Here is an 18,177-nt window from a genome sequence, read left to right on the forward strand (position 1 = left end):
GTTACCCTCCATGTCTCTTTCTTTGTCTCATGGCTTCTTCTGCTCTTATTCTGTCTGTCTGCCCCTCCCTCTGTCTCCATCTCGCCCCTCCAGATCCCAAGCTCTGTCCAATCCCCATGACCCCCAATGGGCACCTGGACCCCAACCTCCCTCTGGGTGGACACCTGGGCCCCACTGGGACTGTGGCACCTGCCCCCCGCCTCTCACTGCAGCCGGACCCCATGCTGGTGGCCCTGGGCTCCCGCAAGAGCAGTGTCATGTCACTGGGGAGGGTGAGCTACGACCAGCGCTCCCTGGTGAGTCCTTGTGGGGCGCTCTGCATGGCTACCCCCTGCTGGGGGGTGTTGAGGGACCTTGGGCGCTAGTGCCTGTCTGTCCAGCCTCGGACTGGTACCTAAGCTAAGGACACCAGACCGTCCAGCCAGAACCAGCCAGGGACCATGTCTGTCGCATTCCTGGTTGCCCAGGGCAGGGCTGGCAACAAGGAATGAATGAATGAATGAATGAATGATGCCAGTAGATCTGGTGTAGAGAACTGGATCTTCATCTTAGCTGTAAGTGTAGGGTAAGGAGCTGGGCTTTGGCATCAGGCAGACCTGAGCTCGAATCCAGCCTCTGCCACTTCCGAGCTGTGTGACAACGAGCAAGTTACAGCCTTTCTCTGAGCCTCAGTTTCCTTACCTGTAAAATGGGAAGCTGCCCCAGCTTGCTGTACCTTTCTCAGGGGAAGTGAGGTGGCAGGAAGGGATGTACCCACACTGTGGACATGCCCACACGTCCACACATGTAGATGGAGTGAGAGGCAGGGCAGAGAGAGGACCCCTGGGCCTGGTCAGTTCTGTCGCCCACGGGCCAGGCGGTGGCCCTCTCAGGGCCTCAGCGGCCGTGCAGGCTGCCTTCAGGCACAGCTGTGGGCTGTGGCGGCGCTGACCGGAGCCCCCCGCTTCCTCCCAGTCCAGCTCCCGGAGCTCCTACTACGGGCCGTGGGGCCGCAGCGGGGCCTGGGCCAGCCGCCGCTCCAGCTGGAACAGCCTCAAGCACAGGCCGCCGTCGGCCGAGCACGAGTCCCTGCTCTCGGGGGAGCGCGGCGGCGGGGCCCGGGCCTGCGAGGGCGCCCGGGAGGAGGGGCCGCCGCGGGCTGCGCCCCTGCACGCCCACCACGCGCTTCACAGCGCCCACCCGGCGCACCGTCACCGCCACCACCGCCGGACGCTGTCCCTCGACACCAGAGACTCGGTGGACCTGGCCGAGCAGGTGCCGTCTGTGGGCGCCCACCCCCGGACCGCCTGGAGGGCGGCGGGCGCGGTCACCGGGCACGAGGACTGCAATGGCAGGATGCCCAACATCGCCAAGGACGTCTTCACGAAGATGGACGACCGCCGGGAGCGCGGCGAGGACGAGGAGGAGATCGACTACGTGAGCGCGGCGGGATCCCAGGGGCGGTCCTGGGACAGGGGGAGGATCCGCGAGGTCCGGAGAGGGGGCTGAGGGCGGGGCTCGAGGGGGCGGGCTCGGCAGGGGCGGGGCCAAGCAGGGAGGGCTCCAGGTGGGTGAGCCCGGGGCGGGCCGGCACTGCCTACGCCTGAGCTGGGCCCGCCACTGGGAGAGCAGCCCTCCCTGCCTGCCCCGCGTGGAGCGAGGGTTCTGGTTTTGCTGGGACAGTTCGGAGGTCATCCGGTGGCCTCAGTTTGCCAGATGGCCCAGGTGGGCGCAGATGGGCAGTTCTGCGCGGCGCTGACCCGCCTGCACCCCATCCTTCGCTTGCCAGACTCTGTGCTTCCGCGTCCGCAAGATGATCGACGTCTACAAACCTGACTGGTGCGAAGTCCGCGAGGCCTGGTCCGTCTACCTCTTCTCCCCCGAGAACAGGTGGGCGGGGCCAGGCTGGGGCAAGGTGGGAGCAGGGGCTTGACATTTCGGGGAGGGGGAGAGTTCCGCCAAGCCAGGCAAGGCCATTGGTGGAGGGACCCCCAAACCCCAGTGGGGAAGGGTCTGCAGGGGAGGGGAGTGTTCATGTGGGGGCTTTCCTGGGCATCTCCTCCAGCCCAGGCCATCCCTGTGCTGGGTGCCAAGTTGAACAAAGCCTCAAGTAACCTGGGTGCTCCTGTCGGGTGGGGTGCATCAGAAGCTTCCTGGGGGAGGAGGCCTTCGTGATGGGCTGTGGAAGCAGACTTGGGGAGGTGAAGAGATGGAGGCTGGCAGTTGAGGGAGCAGTCTGAGGGGAGGCCTGGGGGCAGAAGCTGAGGGCATCAGGCAACGTGTGGCAAGTGGCTGGAGGACAGGGCTCAGGTATTTGGGACAGTGTTTGGAAAGTTTTGAGTGCCAGGGCCAGCTGGGTGCCCTTCATCCTGTGGTGCCAGGAGCTGCCGCGGTGTGTGGTCAGGGGAGGCGGCCCCAGATGGGCACCCTGAGCAGGAGTGAAGTTACCACCTGTTGTGTGGCCAGAGGAGAAGAGCAGGGTCAGCTTCCTCTAGGCCATCCTGGTCCCCATGTGTCCTGGGCTCTCTGCCTTCCTCCTGGCCGGGGTGAGGGGCAAACCCACACTCATGTGGCCCCCTGCCCACCCCTGCCCAGGTTCCGGGTCCTGTGTCAGACCGTCATCGCCCACAAGCTCTTTGACTATGTCGTCCTGGCCTTTATCTTCCTCAACTGCATCACCATCGCCCTGGAGCGGCCGCAGATCGAGGCCGGCAGCACCGTGAGTGGCTGCAGCCTTCAGGCGGGGCAAGGGACGAGGCAGAGAGCCAGGCCACCAGGGCCTGCTATGGGACAGTGTGCCAGAGCCAAGAGCTCAGCAAGGCCCAACACCATGGAAGGAGGTGTGGCAGGGAGCTTGCCTCTGGGGTGGGGAACGCCCCCTTGGACTGTGAAGTGGCCGCCTCTCCTGGATGGCTGACCAGGTGGCCTGGCAGTTCCGGGAGCCCCTGGGCCCATGGAATCTCCTGGCTCTTTCAGGAACGCATCTTCCTCACCGTGTCCAACTACATCTTCACAGCCATCTTCGTGGGCGAGATGACGCTGAAGGTAGCTCCCGGCTTCACCTGGGACCTCTTCCAGCGCCACCTGGGGGGGTGGGGTGTCTGGCCCTGGCCCGCCCCTCCCGCGGCTTGTCACTTACTTGCCCAGCAGCAACGTTCCACAGGAAGCCTCCCAGGCCCACCCCTGCTCGGTGCCATTCCTTGGGCTCCCGGGACACGGGGGGAACCACGTCCCTGCTCTCTAGGAGCTCACACCGGCCAGAAAGGCGAATGCGAGGAGAGGTTTACAGTGTAGCGGAGGTGCCTGCTGGAGGAGGGGCACAGGGAAGGGATTCCGTCAGGGACGCCTCCCAGAGCGCGTGGCTTTGAATGAGGTTTGCCAGATGTGCCGGGAGAACGCAACAGGACGGCCTGCGGGGCCCCGAGCCTGCCTCCCTTATCGCCGGCCCTCGGGGTGGGGGGATGCTAGGCACGAGTGACCTCGCCCGCCCGCTCGCTGAGGCCGGCCTGTCTTCACCCACGCTGCCCGCCCCTCCCGCGGAGTCCGGCTGACCCCGCCCATCGCCCCGCCCCAGGTGGTCTCGCTGGGCCTGTACTTCGGCGAGGAGGCGTACCTGCGCAGCAGCTGGAACGTGCTGGACGGCTTCCTCGTCTTCGTGTCCATCATCGACATCGTGGTGTCCGTGGCCTCGGCCGGGGGAGCCAAGATCCTGGGGGTCCTTCGGGTCTTGCGGCTCCTGCGCACCCTACGCCCCCTCCGGTGAGGACGCCTCCCCTGCAGACGGGGGAATCCTGCACCGTCCAGGGAAGCCCCCTGGGTCTAAGTGGGTCTCACTCCGGCTCCCGACCCACTCAGTCCTTTGATAGCAGGTGTCAGGCGCCAGCTGAGTGGGGCCAGGGAGTGGGCTGTGGCTGCTGCTCCTGGGGGAGGAGCCTGGAGCCTCTGTGTTTGTGTGTATGTTTCTGTGTGTGTGTGTGTGTGTGCGCTGGAAGGGTGGGGCTGAAGGTGGCCCCCAGGACTGCTGCCCACTTTCTGTGTGTGCCTGGGTGGCTCACTGCAGTGTCTGGACTTCGGGCCCCAGACGAGGGTGTAGTGTGGACCCCAAGTGGTCTGGGTGAGGGCACAGTGCCTGCTCTGCCTATAGATCTGGGGCCTGGATGGTGCTCACCACCTGTTCTGCCAAAATCTGGGTTGCCTGGCCCCCTTCTCTGCATCACCTGCCCCTGTTCTCACACCCTGGGGGCCTGGCTATGGGCTCACTACGTCCCTGGTCCCTCCCTGCCAGTGTCATTAGCAGGGCACCTGGCTTGAAGCTGGTGGTGGAGACACTCATCTCGTCCCTGAAGCCCATCGGCAACATCGTCCTCATCTGCTGTGCCTTCTTCATCATCTTCGGCATCCTGGGGGTGCAGGTGAGGGGCTCCTGGGCTGGGCAGGCAGTGGGGCGGGCCTGTGGTTGGAGAAGAGACTCTAAACTCCTGTCCAGTCTCTGGACCCTGTGCCAGCTGACCTGGGGGCTCAGGCAGCCCTGGTGGAACAGCCGTGGTCCCTGCCAGCAGTGAGCTCACAGTCCAGGGAGGGAGACAGATGCGGGCTCAAATGTCTGAGCGCCAGGCAGTCTGGGTAAATGGGATCACAGGGGCCCCAGCTCCACAGGAACACGGGGCTGGGCTGGGGGCAGGGGGTGAGCCCCCTGAAGGAGGTGACCTTCGCACTGGGCCTTGAAGGAGCTGACTTCCACAGGTCATGATGGGGGAAGGCGTTTCAGAGGAGGATGGGCACATGTGTAGAGATGGGACCAAGCAGCGCATGTCTGGGAAAAGACCCTGAGAGCTGTGGCGGGTGTAGAGAGATGAGGTGGGCCAACTGGGGAAAGATCTGGAATGGCAGCTAAGGAGCTGAGACTCGGCTCCTCCAGGCTAGGGACCGTGGAGAGTCTGACCCGGGCAGGGCCTGGAGCTGACTTGGATTTTGGTTTGGAGCCCAGCTCAGGAATAGGATGGGGCCTCAGGGCTGGACAGGGAGGAGTGGGCACATCATAAACTGTGTGACGGGGTCAGGGGGGTGGCTAGAAGGACCTGGGCCCTCTGGGGGTCTGAGCTGCTGTTGAGTGCCTTCGTCTGTCTTGTGTGTCAGCCCCGCACTGAGGCCCCCGGGCTCCTTGCCTGGGCCTGTGTTTGGGGCCGTAGCTGGGAGGGGCCCTGGGCACAGTTGTCCTTTGGGGTTGCTGAGAGGTCCACGGAGGAGCCATCAGGGCAGGAGGGCCTTGATGTGGACCCCGTGAGGACAGTGGCCCTGCCCCGTCCAGGCAGTTGACATGAGGAGGGCTTGGGTTCCTGGAGAGCGTCCCTTTACTTCTCTCTCCCTTGGGAATATGCAGGCAACTTGTGCCCGTGGAGTGCCTGCCCATATCCCCAGTGCAGGTCTGGGCTCTGATCTCGGGGTCTGTGGAAGACCCAGGAGTCAGACAGACCGGGCTGTGAGCCTTGGCCCTGCCACTTCCTAACTCTCAGAGGATTTGGGAAGATGCCTCGCACCCCTGGGGCTGTTTCATCTGGGAGGTACAATGAGAGCAGCCCCACTTTGTGCTGGGGATGTGGTGAGATGCTGTGGTCCAGCGCTGGGCCCAGGCTGCGCACAGAGCAGGTGCCCCTGAGGGGCGGGTCCCTCTTCTGATTTGCACCCCGCCCACACCTCGGGAGCTTTGGTAGGACGATCCCCAGCCCCTCCCCTTCTCCCAGCTCTTCAAGGGCAAATTCTACCACTGTCTGGGCGTGGACACCCGCAACATCACCAACCGCTCGGACTGCGTGGCCGCCAACTACCGCTGGGTCCATCACAAGTACAACTTCGACAACCTGGGCCAGGTGAGTGCCTCCACCACCCTCACCTGACCCGTCCCCGTGCGGGGTGACAGCTCGTAGGTGCCAGCGGCCCTGGGATTACAGACCAGGCTCCAGTCCTGCCCTGCTGGGACTTTCCCAGCCTCAGTTTCCTCTTCTGCAGCATGGGAAGGGTAGTGCTGCCCTCACAGGTGGGTGAGGCCCAGCAATCCTGAGCCCGGAGTGTCCAGTGGGCCCCTGGCACTTAGCAGGCGCTTCAGTGGACAGTGGTTCCTGGCCCCGACCCCGACCCCGGGGCACTGACAGGAGTTTTAGAGTCAGCCAGACCTGATGTGAGTCCGGCTCTGCCACTCACAGGTGGTGTGGCCTCTCTGAGCCTCAGTTTCCTCGTCTGTCCCATGGGAATGTTACTGCCCACTAGGCAGGCCGTGGCAGAGATGAAAGTGGTCAGGCCTGGCGCGGGGTGGGTTTCCCATCTGCTCCACTCTGCACGCCAGTTGCAGGCAGGACCCTGTTTGTTCCTGCCTCTCCCCTGATCCTCTCTCCTGGGGACCTGCCAGGTTTGACCCATCTGGGCAGTGCCCCAGATGCCCCCCAGCTGGCTGCCTCCAAAGAGCCTTGCCCCCCTCCTCAGAACTGCTCATGTTTCTTGAGGGCTCACCCAGATGGCTCAGTACGACTAGAGAGGAAGCGCCTTCCCTGGGTCACACAGGAGGGAACAGATCTAGGTCTGTGTGGCCCAGGGCCCGGCCCTGCCCCCTCTGCTGGGGACCCTCCAGCTGGATCCCACTGAAGCTCCCACCCCACGTGACTAGAGATCCCGCTCCCCATACCCCTGGGAGAGGAGCTATGGGGTCGTAGAGGGGCAGCGAGTGGCCAGGAAAAGGGGGTCAGGAACTAGGACACAGCCGCTCCCCCGTCCCCTCCAGGTTCTCCAGAAGCAGTGGCTTTTCATCTTGTTAACAGCTCAATGGTTGGTAAAGCAGACCTTTAAAAAAGCCGTTCCAGGAAGCTGAGCGAAAGCCAGTGGAGGCCTTTTAGGAGCTTACTCTTGACCCCTGACCTCAGTGCCAGGCCCAGACCCTGGCCCCGGCCCCCATGGAGCGTGCCCAGCTGTCTCCCATTCTGGGCATGCTTGCTGCCAGGCTGATGCCCCGGACCCGTAAGCAGGGTCTTCTCAGCAGGCAGCAATGTGAGGGGTTACAGCACAGCCCAGGGCCTTTATTCCTTCCTGGCCCACTTACCAGCTGTGCACCCTCAGGGAAGTTCCAGTCCCCCTCTGTGCTTCAGTGTGCTCATCTGTCCGTGGGGACCTGACAGCAGGTCTGTGATTCCCAGTCCTGGGCTCTCTGTACTTCAGGGCTCTATGATCTGAGGGCTCACGGGAACACTGCCCCATGGCATGTGAGGGTCTCATATGCTGGCCTGGCAGGGAGGGCTCCCTCTGTGTCCTCTGCCCTGCCCAGCTCCTGGGCCTGAGCCCTTTCTGGGCAGCCCTCAGCACCATTCCTGTGCTGGCTGGATGGGAAGGAGAGGCCAGTGAGGGCGGGAGAGCCATCCCAGAGCCCCACTGCCTGGTCCAGGGCCCTGGGTTACGAGTGAAGAGGTGTGGGGGAGCATACAGGATGGGGCGGGGCTTCTGGCTTAGGGCCTGTGAGCTCCAGTCAGCCTCTGGTGGTCTTGGACCCTTTGTGAACCCACTAATTACCAGCACGCTCGGGCTCTGCAAGGATGGCACAGGTTCAGTCCACCTTAGAAACGTTATTGAGCACCTGCTGTGTGCGAGGCTCTGTGCTCGGTGCTCTAGGACCAGCGTGTAGCCCCACTGAAGGGACATGGGGCTGCTTTGGCAGTCTGTGTAGGAACCTTGGCTGGCTGTCTCCTGGGGGTCACCTCCATTTCAAAATCTCACATTGGTGAGGGGAATTATTGCCCTTTCCAGACAAGGAAGCTGGAGCCCAGAGGCACTGAGGCGCTTGCCCCAAGTCACACAGCCAGCGAGTGGCAGAGCTTGGGCTGTGACCCAGGGCTCCTGACGTCTCTCACGAGCTCCTGTTTTCAGGTGCTGGAAACAAGCTTGGGGTGACAGTGGCAGGGCCCCTTATGTTTGTCAGGAACCTTCCAGTTTAAAGTCTCAGCCGACCCTCCCAGCAAACCTGGCAGGCAGGCCCTTAAGTATTGGCTCCATTCTGTGGGTGAGAGGACAAGAGTTCATGAATTTTCTTGCCCAGTTAATTTCAGAGCTGAGACTGGAACCCAGGACTCCTGGTCCAGTGCTCATTCTCCTGCAGCAATGCCTACAGGATATATGGCAGGTTTGTCGGTTGAGGGCACAGCTCTGCCCTCATTTTGGAGTGGGCCTCTTTGTCCTTTTGCCTCCCAGAGACGGAAAAATGGAGAGCTGAGGAGGGAGCAGATGCAGCCTGAGCTGTACCTCTGTACCCTCCCCTTCCCGTGTCTTCCAGGCCCTGATGTCCCTCTTTGTCCTGGCCTCAAAGGACGGCTGGGTGAATATCATGTACAACGGACTGGATGCTGTCGCTGTGGACCAGCAGGTGGGTGTGGCTGGGGCCTGGTCAGGCCCAGGCAGCGGGGGAGGGACACTGTGTCTTTGGGGCCCAGTGGTCTGCAACTGGTGTCAGCAAGACCCACAGCCCACCCCTCACCCTCCTGGCCTGAATCCTCCACCATCAGGGCGGCTCCTTGAGTAGCGTGAGTCATTGTTCCATTTGCTTCACCGAATCTCCTGCTCTGCAGGGAGAACACCTGAGCTGGCTCCCGCCTGGAGGGGTGCAGAACCTTGTGGGGGGAGAACCTCATGGAGGAGGAGAGGGGCTGAGCCAGCTGGCAGAGGGACAGCAGGTGCATGCCTGAGGCATGAGAGTGATGTGCTCAGGGAGTCATGAGTCGAGGGCTGGGAGTAGAAAGTCAAAGGAGAGTGGCAGGAGGTGAGTGGAGAAGGTGAAGCAGGGCTGGAAGGTCAGGAGGACCTGGGTGTACCATGGCAAGGCTGGAGTTTATCTGAGGGCAGTGGGAGCCAGTGAAGGCCTTATAGCAAGAGAGTGTCACCATCGAGTTTGCTTGTGGGAGCTTCCTGTGGGCTGTTGGATGAGGATGGATTTGGGGTGGGCCTGGGTGGAAGGGATCAGAAAGGAGGCTTGGCCTGAGAGGAGGCCTGAGCCCTCACTCCCAGGATCCCCCTGAGAGCAGGGGGCCCCTCTGGGGCAAGGCAGGGCCTTGAGGCAAGACACAGGGCTGACCAGGGTTGGCTGTGTCCAGGCTGAGGGCGTCCTTGGGAGAAGGAATAGAAGATGCTCTAGGTCAGGACAGGGCCCACTCAGTAATGGAGTCAGGGTTGTGGGCAGCCCCGAGGCCTGTAAGTGACCGCTGGCTCTTAGCCTCATGGGCCCCATATGACTCTGGAGCTGGAGGTGGGGGATGGGGACGTGGGAGGAATGAGAACACTTAGAGGCATCTTCTTCCACTTCTTTGTCTGTTCACCCCTCCTTCCCACCCCCCTCCCCCCACACACACATACACGCACACACACAGACTCCACAAAGCTGGCTGTTTTGTTTCCTGCCTTGCTTCTGGATGGCTGAACAAGTAGATGGATGGATAGATGGATAGGTGGGTGGATGGAGGGGTGGATAGGTGGATGGGTGGATGGGTGGATGGATGGGTGGATGGGTGTGAGGATGGGTGGGTGGATGGATGAATAAGTGGGTGGATGGGTGGATGGATGGATGGATGGATGGATGAGTAAGTGGATGGATGGATGGATGAATAAGTGGGTGGATGGGTGGATGGATGAATGGATGAATAAGTGGATGGATTGATGAATAAGTAGATGGATGGATGGTTGGATGGATGAATAAGTGGGTGCATGGGTGGAGGGAGGGAGGGATGGATGGGTAGATGGATGGGTGGATGGATGAATAAGTTGATGAATGGATGGATGGATGAATAAATGGGTGGATGGATGGATGAATAAATGAGTGGATGGATGGATGGGTGGGTGGATGAATAAGTGGGTGGATGAATGGATGGGTGGAGAGATGGATGAATAAGTGGATGGATGGATGGATGGATGGACGGACGGATGGATGGATGGATGGATGGATAGATGGATGAATAAGTGGATGGATGGATGGAAGGATGGATGGATGGACGGACGGACGGACGGACGGACAGACGGACGGACGGATGGATGGATAGATGGTTGAATAAGTGGATGGATGCATAGATGGACGGATGGATGGATGGATGAATAGATGGATGAATAAGTGGGTGGATGGCTGGATGGGTGGACTGGTGGGTGAGAAGAAGACAGGTAGATATGTCCAGGAGGCAGCAACTAGAGCAGGGAAGGGGAGGGGTTCTCTGCTGAGCACCTTACATGTGCCAGGCCAGGGTGGGCACTTCCTACTGCTACTTCCATCAAACCTCGCAGCCACCTAGAAGGCAGGCTCTGTCAGTACCTCCACTGCACTGGAGCTCAGCGCGGTGGGGTGCCCACACACGGGGGGCCCTGCAGCGCGCAGTCAGTGTGCCTCAGCCCCCATCTGGCTCCCTGCAGCCCGTGCCCAACCACAACCCCTGGATGCTGCTCTACTTCATCTCCTTCCTGCTCATCGTCAGCTTCTTTGTGCTCAACATGTTTGTGGGCGTCGTGGTGGAGAACTTCCACAAGTGCCGCCAGCACCAGGAGGCCGAGGAGGCGCGGCGGCGCGAGGAGAAGCGGCTGCGGCGCCTGGAGAAGAAGCGCCGGAGTGAGTGGGTGACTGTGGAGGGGGCCGCCCCGGCCCTTGGCCCAGAGTCCCTGCCATGTGCACATTGGGGTAGATGGAGAATCAGTGTCTTCCCTCTTTGCCACCCTCCCCCACGTCTTGCCCCTTTCCCTGTGGCTGCCTGTCTGGGTGGAGGAGACCTGGTTTCGGATTCCCAGGGCCTGGGGTGGACCGACATCTCTCTCCCATGCTTCCTCCCTCCCCTCTGCCTCTCCCTTCTTGTGTTCTGTTCCCCCCCTCGGTCCCACCCCTCTGTGGTCTGTGCCACTCCCCCTACACTCCTTGTAGAGGCCCAGCGGCTGCCCTACTATGCCACTTACTGTCCCACCCGGCTGCTCATCCACTCCATGTGCACCAGCCACTACCTGGACATCTTCATCACTTTCATCATTTGCCTCAACGTGGTCACCATGTCTCTGGAGCACTACAACCAGCCCACGGTGAGCCTGGCCCTGGCCCCAGCCTCAGCCTGAGGCCACTTGGTAGGGTTGGGGCCCCAGCAGGACCCCACCCCAGGGACAGGGTGGGCCAGGATCCGAGCAGCCCCCCATGCAGGGCCTTGTGCCCAGGAAACTCAGGGTCTGGTAGGACAGATGAGTGGGAGGGAAAGGTCACTCGTTCCTGGTGCATGGGCCTGGCCTTGAACATGGGTGACGGGGCTGTGGTGTGTTCAGTATGATGCTTTACAAGGTGTGCTACAGATATTGACTCTCTGATCCTCACAGCAGCCCTAAGGTGGGGAGGGGGAGCTTCTCCAGATTTTGTAGATGAAGAAACTGAGGCTCAGAGAAGTAGAATGTGCTGCCCAAATTACATAGCCAGTGAGTGGTGGAGGCAGGACTGGGACTTCGATTTGCATTCAGTCTGCCACGTGGGCTCCAGTGGCACCTGGGCACATGGAGCCTGGGGGACGGCGCCCCAGGCGGCAGGACCATTGGGTGCAAACACTGGGTCAGAAGAGGGTGGCACTTCCCAGCTAGTTGCAGGCCGTGCGTGTGAGGGGCATGTAGGGGCGCGGAGGGGCAAGTTCATTCTCAAAGCCTCTACTTACTAGGTGAGGAGTTTCTTATTTTAAATGATAGGAGGGGAATATTATGGGTGCAGGGGAGAGGAAGGCAACCGTTGGCAGTATGGAAAAGTAGTTGTAGATCTTCCAGATTAAACGTGCAGAAATGGAATAACAGTAGCTCACATTTACCAAGCGTTTATTCTGTGTCCGGCCCTGGACTGTTAGCCCATTTAATTTTCACAGCAACCTTCTGAGGTAGGGACTGTTATCATCTCCAGTTTACAAATTGGAAAACTGAGTCCCAGAGAAGTCAAATGACTTGTCCAAGGTCACACAGTGAAGAAAGAGTAAGTGCTGAGCCAGCATTTCAACTAAGCAGTCTGGTTCTTGACAGCTACCATTACCACTCCCCCAGACTGCCTCCAAAGAGGGGCACCTGGACCAAACCAGCAGAAAGAAGGAAGAGGAAACAGCAATGTAAAATAAATAGGGCACATTAAGTAAGACGGAAGGAATAAAAGCAGATACAAAAATATTGCACTAAATGTGAATGAACTAAATTCTCTCCTTAAAAGGCAGAGACTTTCTGACTGCAGGAAGGTGGGAAGCAGGTCCTGGGGCCCAAATCATGTTTCTCTTTGCCCCCCTAGTCCCTGGAGACAGCCCTCAAGTACTGCAACTACATGTTCACCACCGTCTTTGTGCTGGAGGCTGTGCTGAAGCTGGTGGCGTTTGGTCTGAGGCGCTTCTTCAAGGACCGGTGAGGGGCTGGGCCAGGCTGGGGCAGCGTGGCATAGCTGCAGGATGGGAAGGCAGCCCTGACCCCAGGGAAGCCTGGAACAGCCAGAGCAGGGGAACCAGTAAGTGGGCACTGATGGCCAGGGGCCCCCAGGGGCTGCCTACAGCCCTGAACAGGGAGGGATTATGGTCCCATCCGATGGGTGCAGGACTTTCTCCCAGGTCTCCTCAGCTTATTGCTCATGCATCCTCCATACCCCATGGGCACAGCAGGGCACACCTCATGCTAGTCCTTTTCAGAGGGAAGAAGTGAGGCTCAGAGAGGCTGATGGACTAGCCCAAGGCCACACAGAGGGAGCAGCTGGCTCCAAATTCAGACCTAGAAGTCAGAGCCCATTCTTCCTCCTCTGCAGGAGGCCAGAGCTATTTATTTAGCCTGGTCAACCCCTTGCTTGAGGGATCAGAGGCTGTTGTTGGGGGTCTGGAGGGGCTAGTAGGGAGGGTGGCCTCACATCCCTGTGGGCCACATCAGGATGGTGGAGAGCTGGGAACCTCCCCTAGCCGAGGGGTGTCTAAACCAGAGGGCCCCTCACCCGCTTCCCACTCTCGTCCTCTGCCCGGCCGAGCAGGTGGAACCAGCTGGACCTAGCCATCGTGCTGCTGTCCGTGATGGGCATCACACTGGAGGAGATCGAGATCAATGCGGCCCTGCCCATCAACCCCACCATCATCCGCATCATGCGTGTGCTGCGCATTGCCCGCGGTGAGGGCTGGGACAGGCGGGGGCAGGATAGGACTCCCTGTCGCGGGAGAGCACAGGAGTGGGGTGAGGACATGCAGGGGGTGCCCTGCTGAGCAGGGAGAACAGGAGCCAGGAGGAGCACACACCCGGCACATGCTCACCTCCTGTGTATGCGCTCACGTGCCCCCCGTCCACCGACAGCTCTGTGCCGCACCCCGCGCCCCTGCCTCCTTATAACACCGTGCCCCATGTGGTCCTGCCTGATTGGGATGAAAGGAACCCAGCGCGGCTGGGGAGACACCGGTGTTTCTCCAACACTGGCTGGGACACACGTCCTCAACGCTTCTTAAAAGCCCCTTTCTTCTCCCAGACGCCTCCCTCTCACCCCAGGCTGTCCCCACACTTCTTTCAAAACCTCCTGCCTCAGTGTCTCTTCCTCTTCACCCTGCACACGGCCTGCTTCCAGATCCCCAGGTGGGGATGTGGGGAGACCCAGCAGTGACGCCAGAGCCCTCTTTAGCCAGAGGGCGAGGGAGAGACGTGGACACTCCCGTGTCGGTCATTTTTCCTCCTCGCGGTGAATTACACACTTACACACTTTATATCCCTTTGGCCCGCTGTGCGTGTCCTCCTTCTCTTGGACCGTTTTACACCGACATCCACACCTGTACACGCATGTTTCTGTGCACATCCTCATTCACCCTGTAGCTGCACCCACGTTCTTGTAGTGGTGGCATCACAGAGCCTCCCCCTTGGCTTACATGCTCCTCCACCTTCTCACTCTCCTTCCCCATTTAACGTGTGCTCACACGTGCACACGCCTGTCCCCGCTGGCCTGGGCTGAGCGGGCTGGGCCGGGTCTCGCCCACAGTGCTGAAGCTGTTGAAGATGGCTACAGGAATGCGGGCCCTGCTGGACACGGTGGTGCAAGCTCTGCCCCAGGTGAGAGCCGCTCCTTCCAGCAGCCCCGCCTGGCTGTCATCGGTTGTCACACTGGCCCTGGTGGCCTCAGTCCCCGACTTCCCTTCTCCCCAGACCTGCCCAGAGCCTGGGCAGAATGTCGTCTCCAGAGAAGCAGCTTGAGCAGGGGCTGTGAGCGGTAGAGAGGGTCCCCTCTGCCCCCTCCTTCCTGACTCCACCACGTGCTTGCCAGCCTGCTCTGTAGCTGGCCTGGGACTGGGCTCCGAGGACACACATTCTGCTCTCAGACAGGCTGATGGGGAAGACAGATGCTTCAAGGCAGCAGGGGACGGGGCCTCCAACATGCTGGAGGAGGGCCTGACCCTCCCTGGGGAAATCAGGGAAGGTATCAAGGACTTTGAGCTTGACCTTGTAGGGTGGCTTGGCAGAGGAGATGGTGATGTGGACAGAGAGGTTCAGATATGACATTCTAGGAGGGGACGGCATGAGACCCTGACCTGGGTGTAACCCTGAGAAGTCAGGAAGCCCCCTCACATCCCGTGGGCCAGAGGAAGGGAGATAGAGTCCTGGCCACAGCGGGCGCATCTTTCTTCCTCCTGGGAATTCCGCCATCCCAGTCTCGCCCGCCCCCGCTGTCCTGACTGCTTAAGGCTCCCTTTTCCCTCCCCTCTGGGGGGCCTCTGCTGTGAGGTGAGCGTCAGGCACATTCATTTATTCATTATGACTCATCTAGTCTTAAGGAACTTTAGGCATCTTAAAATAAAAAGCACAGATACAGCACGCTGCAAATGAGGATACAAGATGAACAGTCCAGGGAGGTGAAAGCAAAGTTGATTCTCTCAGGGATCTGGGCTAAGGGTGTTAGTGAGTTCCGTTCTTGAGTTTGGTGTGAGTTTCCCAGCAGCCTAGATGCAAAGGGAAAGCGACATGGCTCTCGCCAGGTCTGGGTGGGAAGCGAGGGCATTCACTCAGGGTGATGTGGCTTTCCTAACCCTAAATCCCTTCAGAGGAATTTGTCACGTGGGAGACGGGGTGAGCGCTGGTCTGGGGGGTGTGCAGACAGGAAGTGAGTTGATGTCTAGACTCAAGCCCCTGGGCGTGTGGCTTAACTTCTCATGCCTCAGTTTCCTTGCTGTGAAGTGGGGGATGCTAACAGTGCTTATCACAAAGGCTGTTGTGAGGTTTAGAACAGTTCCAGCTTATAAAGTACTGAACAGGACTTAGGTGAGAGAAGTCTGCTAAGGGTGGGGATGGGGGTGGCGAGCGTGTGCCCCCAGCCTCCCTGGCCTCCTTGCCCCCTCCCCCTCCTCCCTACCCCTCACTCTGACTCCTTGGCAACCTTGAGCTGGCACAGGAGACATGGTGATGCTCAGGACGACCCAGTCTCAAGCAGGAGACATATGGTAGTAATTACAATGACGTCAGCCCTTTAAGAGAAGCATGTGCCAAGTACGACGTGGAGTGGGGACACTTAGCCCTCAAAACTCTATGAGCCCACCTTGCACGTTTCCTCAGTTCTATGTAAAGCGCTATGAAAATGAAACTTCAGTGCCTTCCCTCCAGGCTCTGCCTGGAGCAGAGGGAGCAGGCATCAGGGAAGGCTTCTCAGAGGAGGTGACCCAAGACCTGGGCTTTGATGGGTGGGGAGGAGGCATTTACCAGGCAAAGACAGAGAGAGGGTCTTCCCTCCAGAAGGAACAGAATATGCAAATGGGCTCTGTGTCCCGCGTGGCTGGAGTCTGGGGTTGGAAGATCAGGCTGGGAGCGGTGCCACAGGGCTGGGTCAGGCAGGCCTTCGAGGCCAGGACAGCACCCTTGGGCTTTGTTCTGGGGGCAGTAGGTGCCACGGGAGGTTCTGGACAAGGGGGGCCTCAAGCAGAACTGCCTTTGAGAAGGGGGCTCCGGGGACCTCGAGGAGAAGGGATTGGAGGCAAGGAGGCAGGCAGAGGCTGCAGGCTCTGGGAGACGCTGAGGGTGGAGGGGGTACCGACGGGAAAGGCCGATCCCTCTCAGCCATCGGCTCGCGGCTGCTCAGTAAGCGCTCGTTTCATTAAGGAACACAGTGTCGTTTAATTAGACACCATCAGGGTGGCTGTGGACCCGCTCGGAAGGAAGCCCTCCTCCGGAGCAGAGAGATGCGGGCAGCCTGTGCTCCAGGCGGTTTGCTTTGCAGCAGCCGGTGGGAACGTCCCCTGATCCCATCCTGCGGGTCTGCTGGGGGTTCGAGGAGAGACTGCATTTCTAGGGCGAGAGTGTGTTTGAGCCGTATCTTGTGCGTGATGCGAGTTCAAGGCGTTCCCAGTGAGTGGGGAGACTTGAAATAGGTTTGGAATCTGGGACGCCTTTCTCCCACGGGAGCTGTGGGACGGGGGTGGCTGGGTTTGCAGGAAGCTTCTGGGGCCCACAGTTCTGCATGATTCCTGTATTCACTCCTCTCCATGCCCAGTCCCCGTGCTGGCCCAGAGAAGCAGATCTGACTTAATCTAGCCATGTCCCTGCTCTCAAGGACTTCCAAGACCACAAAGACAGTGACAGGGACACACAGGTTACACTCACACTGTCAGACTGCATTCCAGTCTGCCTGGAGGAATCCAGGCAGGCTTCGTGGAGGAGGTGGCATTATTGCTGAGACCGACTTCCCTCCCTCTCCCCATTCATCCGTGGATGGTACTAACCCCAAACAGGTGTATGGCATACGACTGTGTGCATGGCCCCTGGGGAGGGCCTGCTGGATTTGAATCCCAGTCCTACCACTTATGAGCTGTGTGGCCCTGGGCAAGTTACTTCCTCTCTCAGTAGGCCTCTTCATCTGGAGAGTAGGGGTAAAAGACAGTTCGTGGATCACGTGTACAGTGAGTGAGCTAGTGAATGCAGAGTGCCTGGCACCGCGCTGCTCCCCGGGGGTCTTCAAAGTGCTTTATGCTTATCTTGTGCCCTGTGCCGGACCCAGCGGGCCCGCCAGGAGGCCACGCAGGAGGTGGCTGACACGGACACAGAGCTGGGGGGAGGTTGCAGCCCGCAGGCCCCCACGCCCCGTCCCCAGGCCCCGCCCAGCCCTGCCCGCTGTCCCCACAGGTGGGCAACCTGGGCCTCCTCTTCATGCTGCTCTTCTTCATCTATGCCGCGCTGGGCGTGGAGCTCTTCGGGAAGCTGGGTGAGTGGCTCCCGAAGCAGGTGGCGTGGGGGTGGGGCGGAAGGGGTCTGGGCGAGGCCTCAGCAGGGTGGGGAGGCCTGAGACCCAGCAGACTGTCCCGTCAGGGTCTCTGTACTGGGGAGACACCCCACAGCAGGCGACCCTCAGCCATCTGCACCTCCTCCTGGGATGGGAGCAGCATTGGAGAGATGCTCGCCTGGGTCCACATGTGTACCCTAAGCATGTGGGGTGGCCCCCCAACTTGGAACACCCCAGCTGTCCGACCTCCCAGGGACGCCCTTTGGCACCATGTGCCAGTGCCCGTCCTGAGCCACTGCTGCCCCAGCGAGCACAGCGGCCGGGGCTCAGGCCAAGGACAGCCCAGCCCAGCCCTGCCCAGAAAGCGGGGCTCCCTTGCGGCCGGCCCTCACCCCCTACCCTCTCTCTCAGGCACTGATACTGGGTGACACCTGAGTCTGAGCCCCAGCTTGTGTGCCACCTCCCTGAGCCTCAGTTTCTCCCTCTGTGGGCTGGGCACAGTTCCCACACCTCTGAGGGTTGTAGTGGGGATTCCGAGATGAGGCCAGGGCACAGCGCAGGGCGGCCGTGCAGGGGGCTCTGCCGTGGGCTGGGCCGACCTCCTCTCTCTCTCAGTCTGCAATGACGAGAACCCATGCGAGGGCATGAGCCGGCACGCCACCTTCGAGAACTTCGGCATGGCCTTCCTCACACTCTTCCAGGTCTCCACCGGCGACAACTGGAACGGGATCATGAAGGTACCCCGCCCGGGCGGACTAGGGAGGGGAGGTCAGGCTGGATCCTGGCAGTCAGGGCTCCCGGGCCCTCTGTCCGCCGGCGCTCCATGGCCCACTGGATGAGGGTGCAGGGTGCAGAGAAGCAGAGGGCCCTGCCGGGACCCTCCAGCACAGAGAGGGGGAGGGGAGGCCAGACCCGCTTCTCTGTTCGCCCCTAAATGCTGCTCTGGGATCAGTGCTCCCATTGCAGGGGACACGACTCCGCCC

At 60.6% G+C, this 18,177-nt stretch overlaps 1 protein-coding gene across 2 annotated transcripts in view; it reads left to right on the forward strand.

Annotated features, from left to right (window-relative positions):
- The window catches only part of CACNA1I (calcium voltage-gated channel subunit alpha1 I), a 115,009-nt gene that overhangs the window by 86,922 nt on the left and 9,910 nt on the right, over positions 1-18,177 (forward strand). For both annotated transcript variants that reach the window (XM_070600657.1, XM_070600656.1), the window contains exons 16-31: positions 94-296; positions 955-1,416; positions 1,769-1,869; positions 2,575-2,698; positions 2,956-3,024; positions 3,554-3,738; positions 4,265-4,391; positions 5,721-5,846; positions 8,288-8,377; positions 10,402-10,594; positions 10,901-11,052; positions 12,272-12,381; positions 12,989-13,122; positions 13,973-14,043; positions 17,098-17,176; positions 17,810-17,931. In XM_070600657.1, the coding sequence (XP_070456758.1) occupies positions 94-296; positions 955-1,416; positions 1,769-1,869; positions 2,575-2,698; positions 2,956-3,024; positions 3,554-3,738; positions 4,265-4,391; positions 5,721-5,846; positions 8,288-8,377; positions 10,402-10,594; positions 10,901-11,052; positions 12,272-12,381; positions 12,989-13,122; positions 13,973-14,043; positions 17,098-17,176; positions 17,810-17,931 (2,348 nt within the window). The remainder of the gene's footprint in view (positions 1-93; positions 297-954; positions 1,417-1,768; positions 1,870-2,574; positions 2,699-2,955; positions 3,025-3,553; positions 3,739-4,264; positions 4,392-5,720; positions 5,847-8,287; positions 8,378-10,401; positions 10,595-10,900; positions 11,053-12,271; positions 12,382-12,988; positions 13,123-13,972; positions 14,044-17,097; positions 17,177-17,809; positions 17,932-18,177) is intronic.

This window comes from Equus przewalskii, chromosome 29, assembly GCF_037783145.1.
Source record: "Equus przewalskii isolate Varuska chromosome 29, EquPr2, whole genome shotgun sequence".
NCBI lineage: Eukaryota > Metazoa > Chordata > Mammalia > Perissodactyla > Equidae > Equus > Equus przewalskii.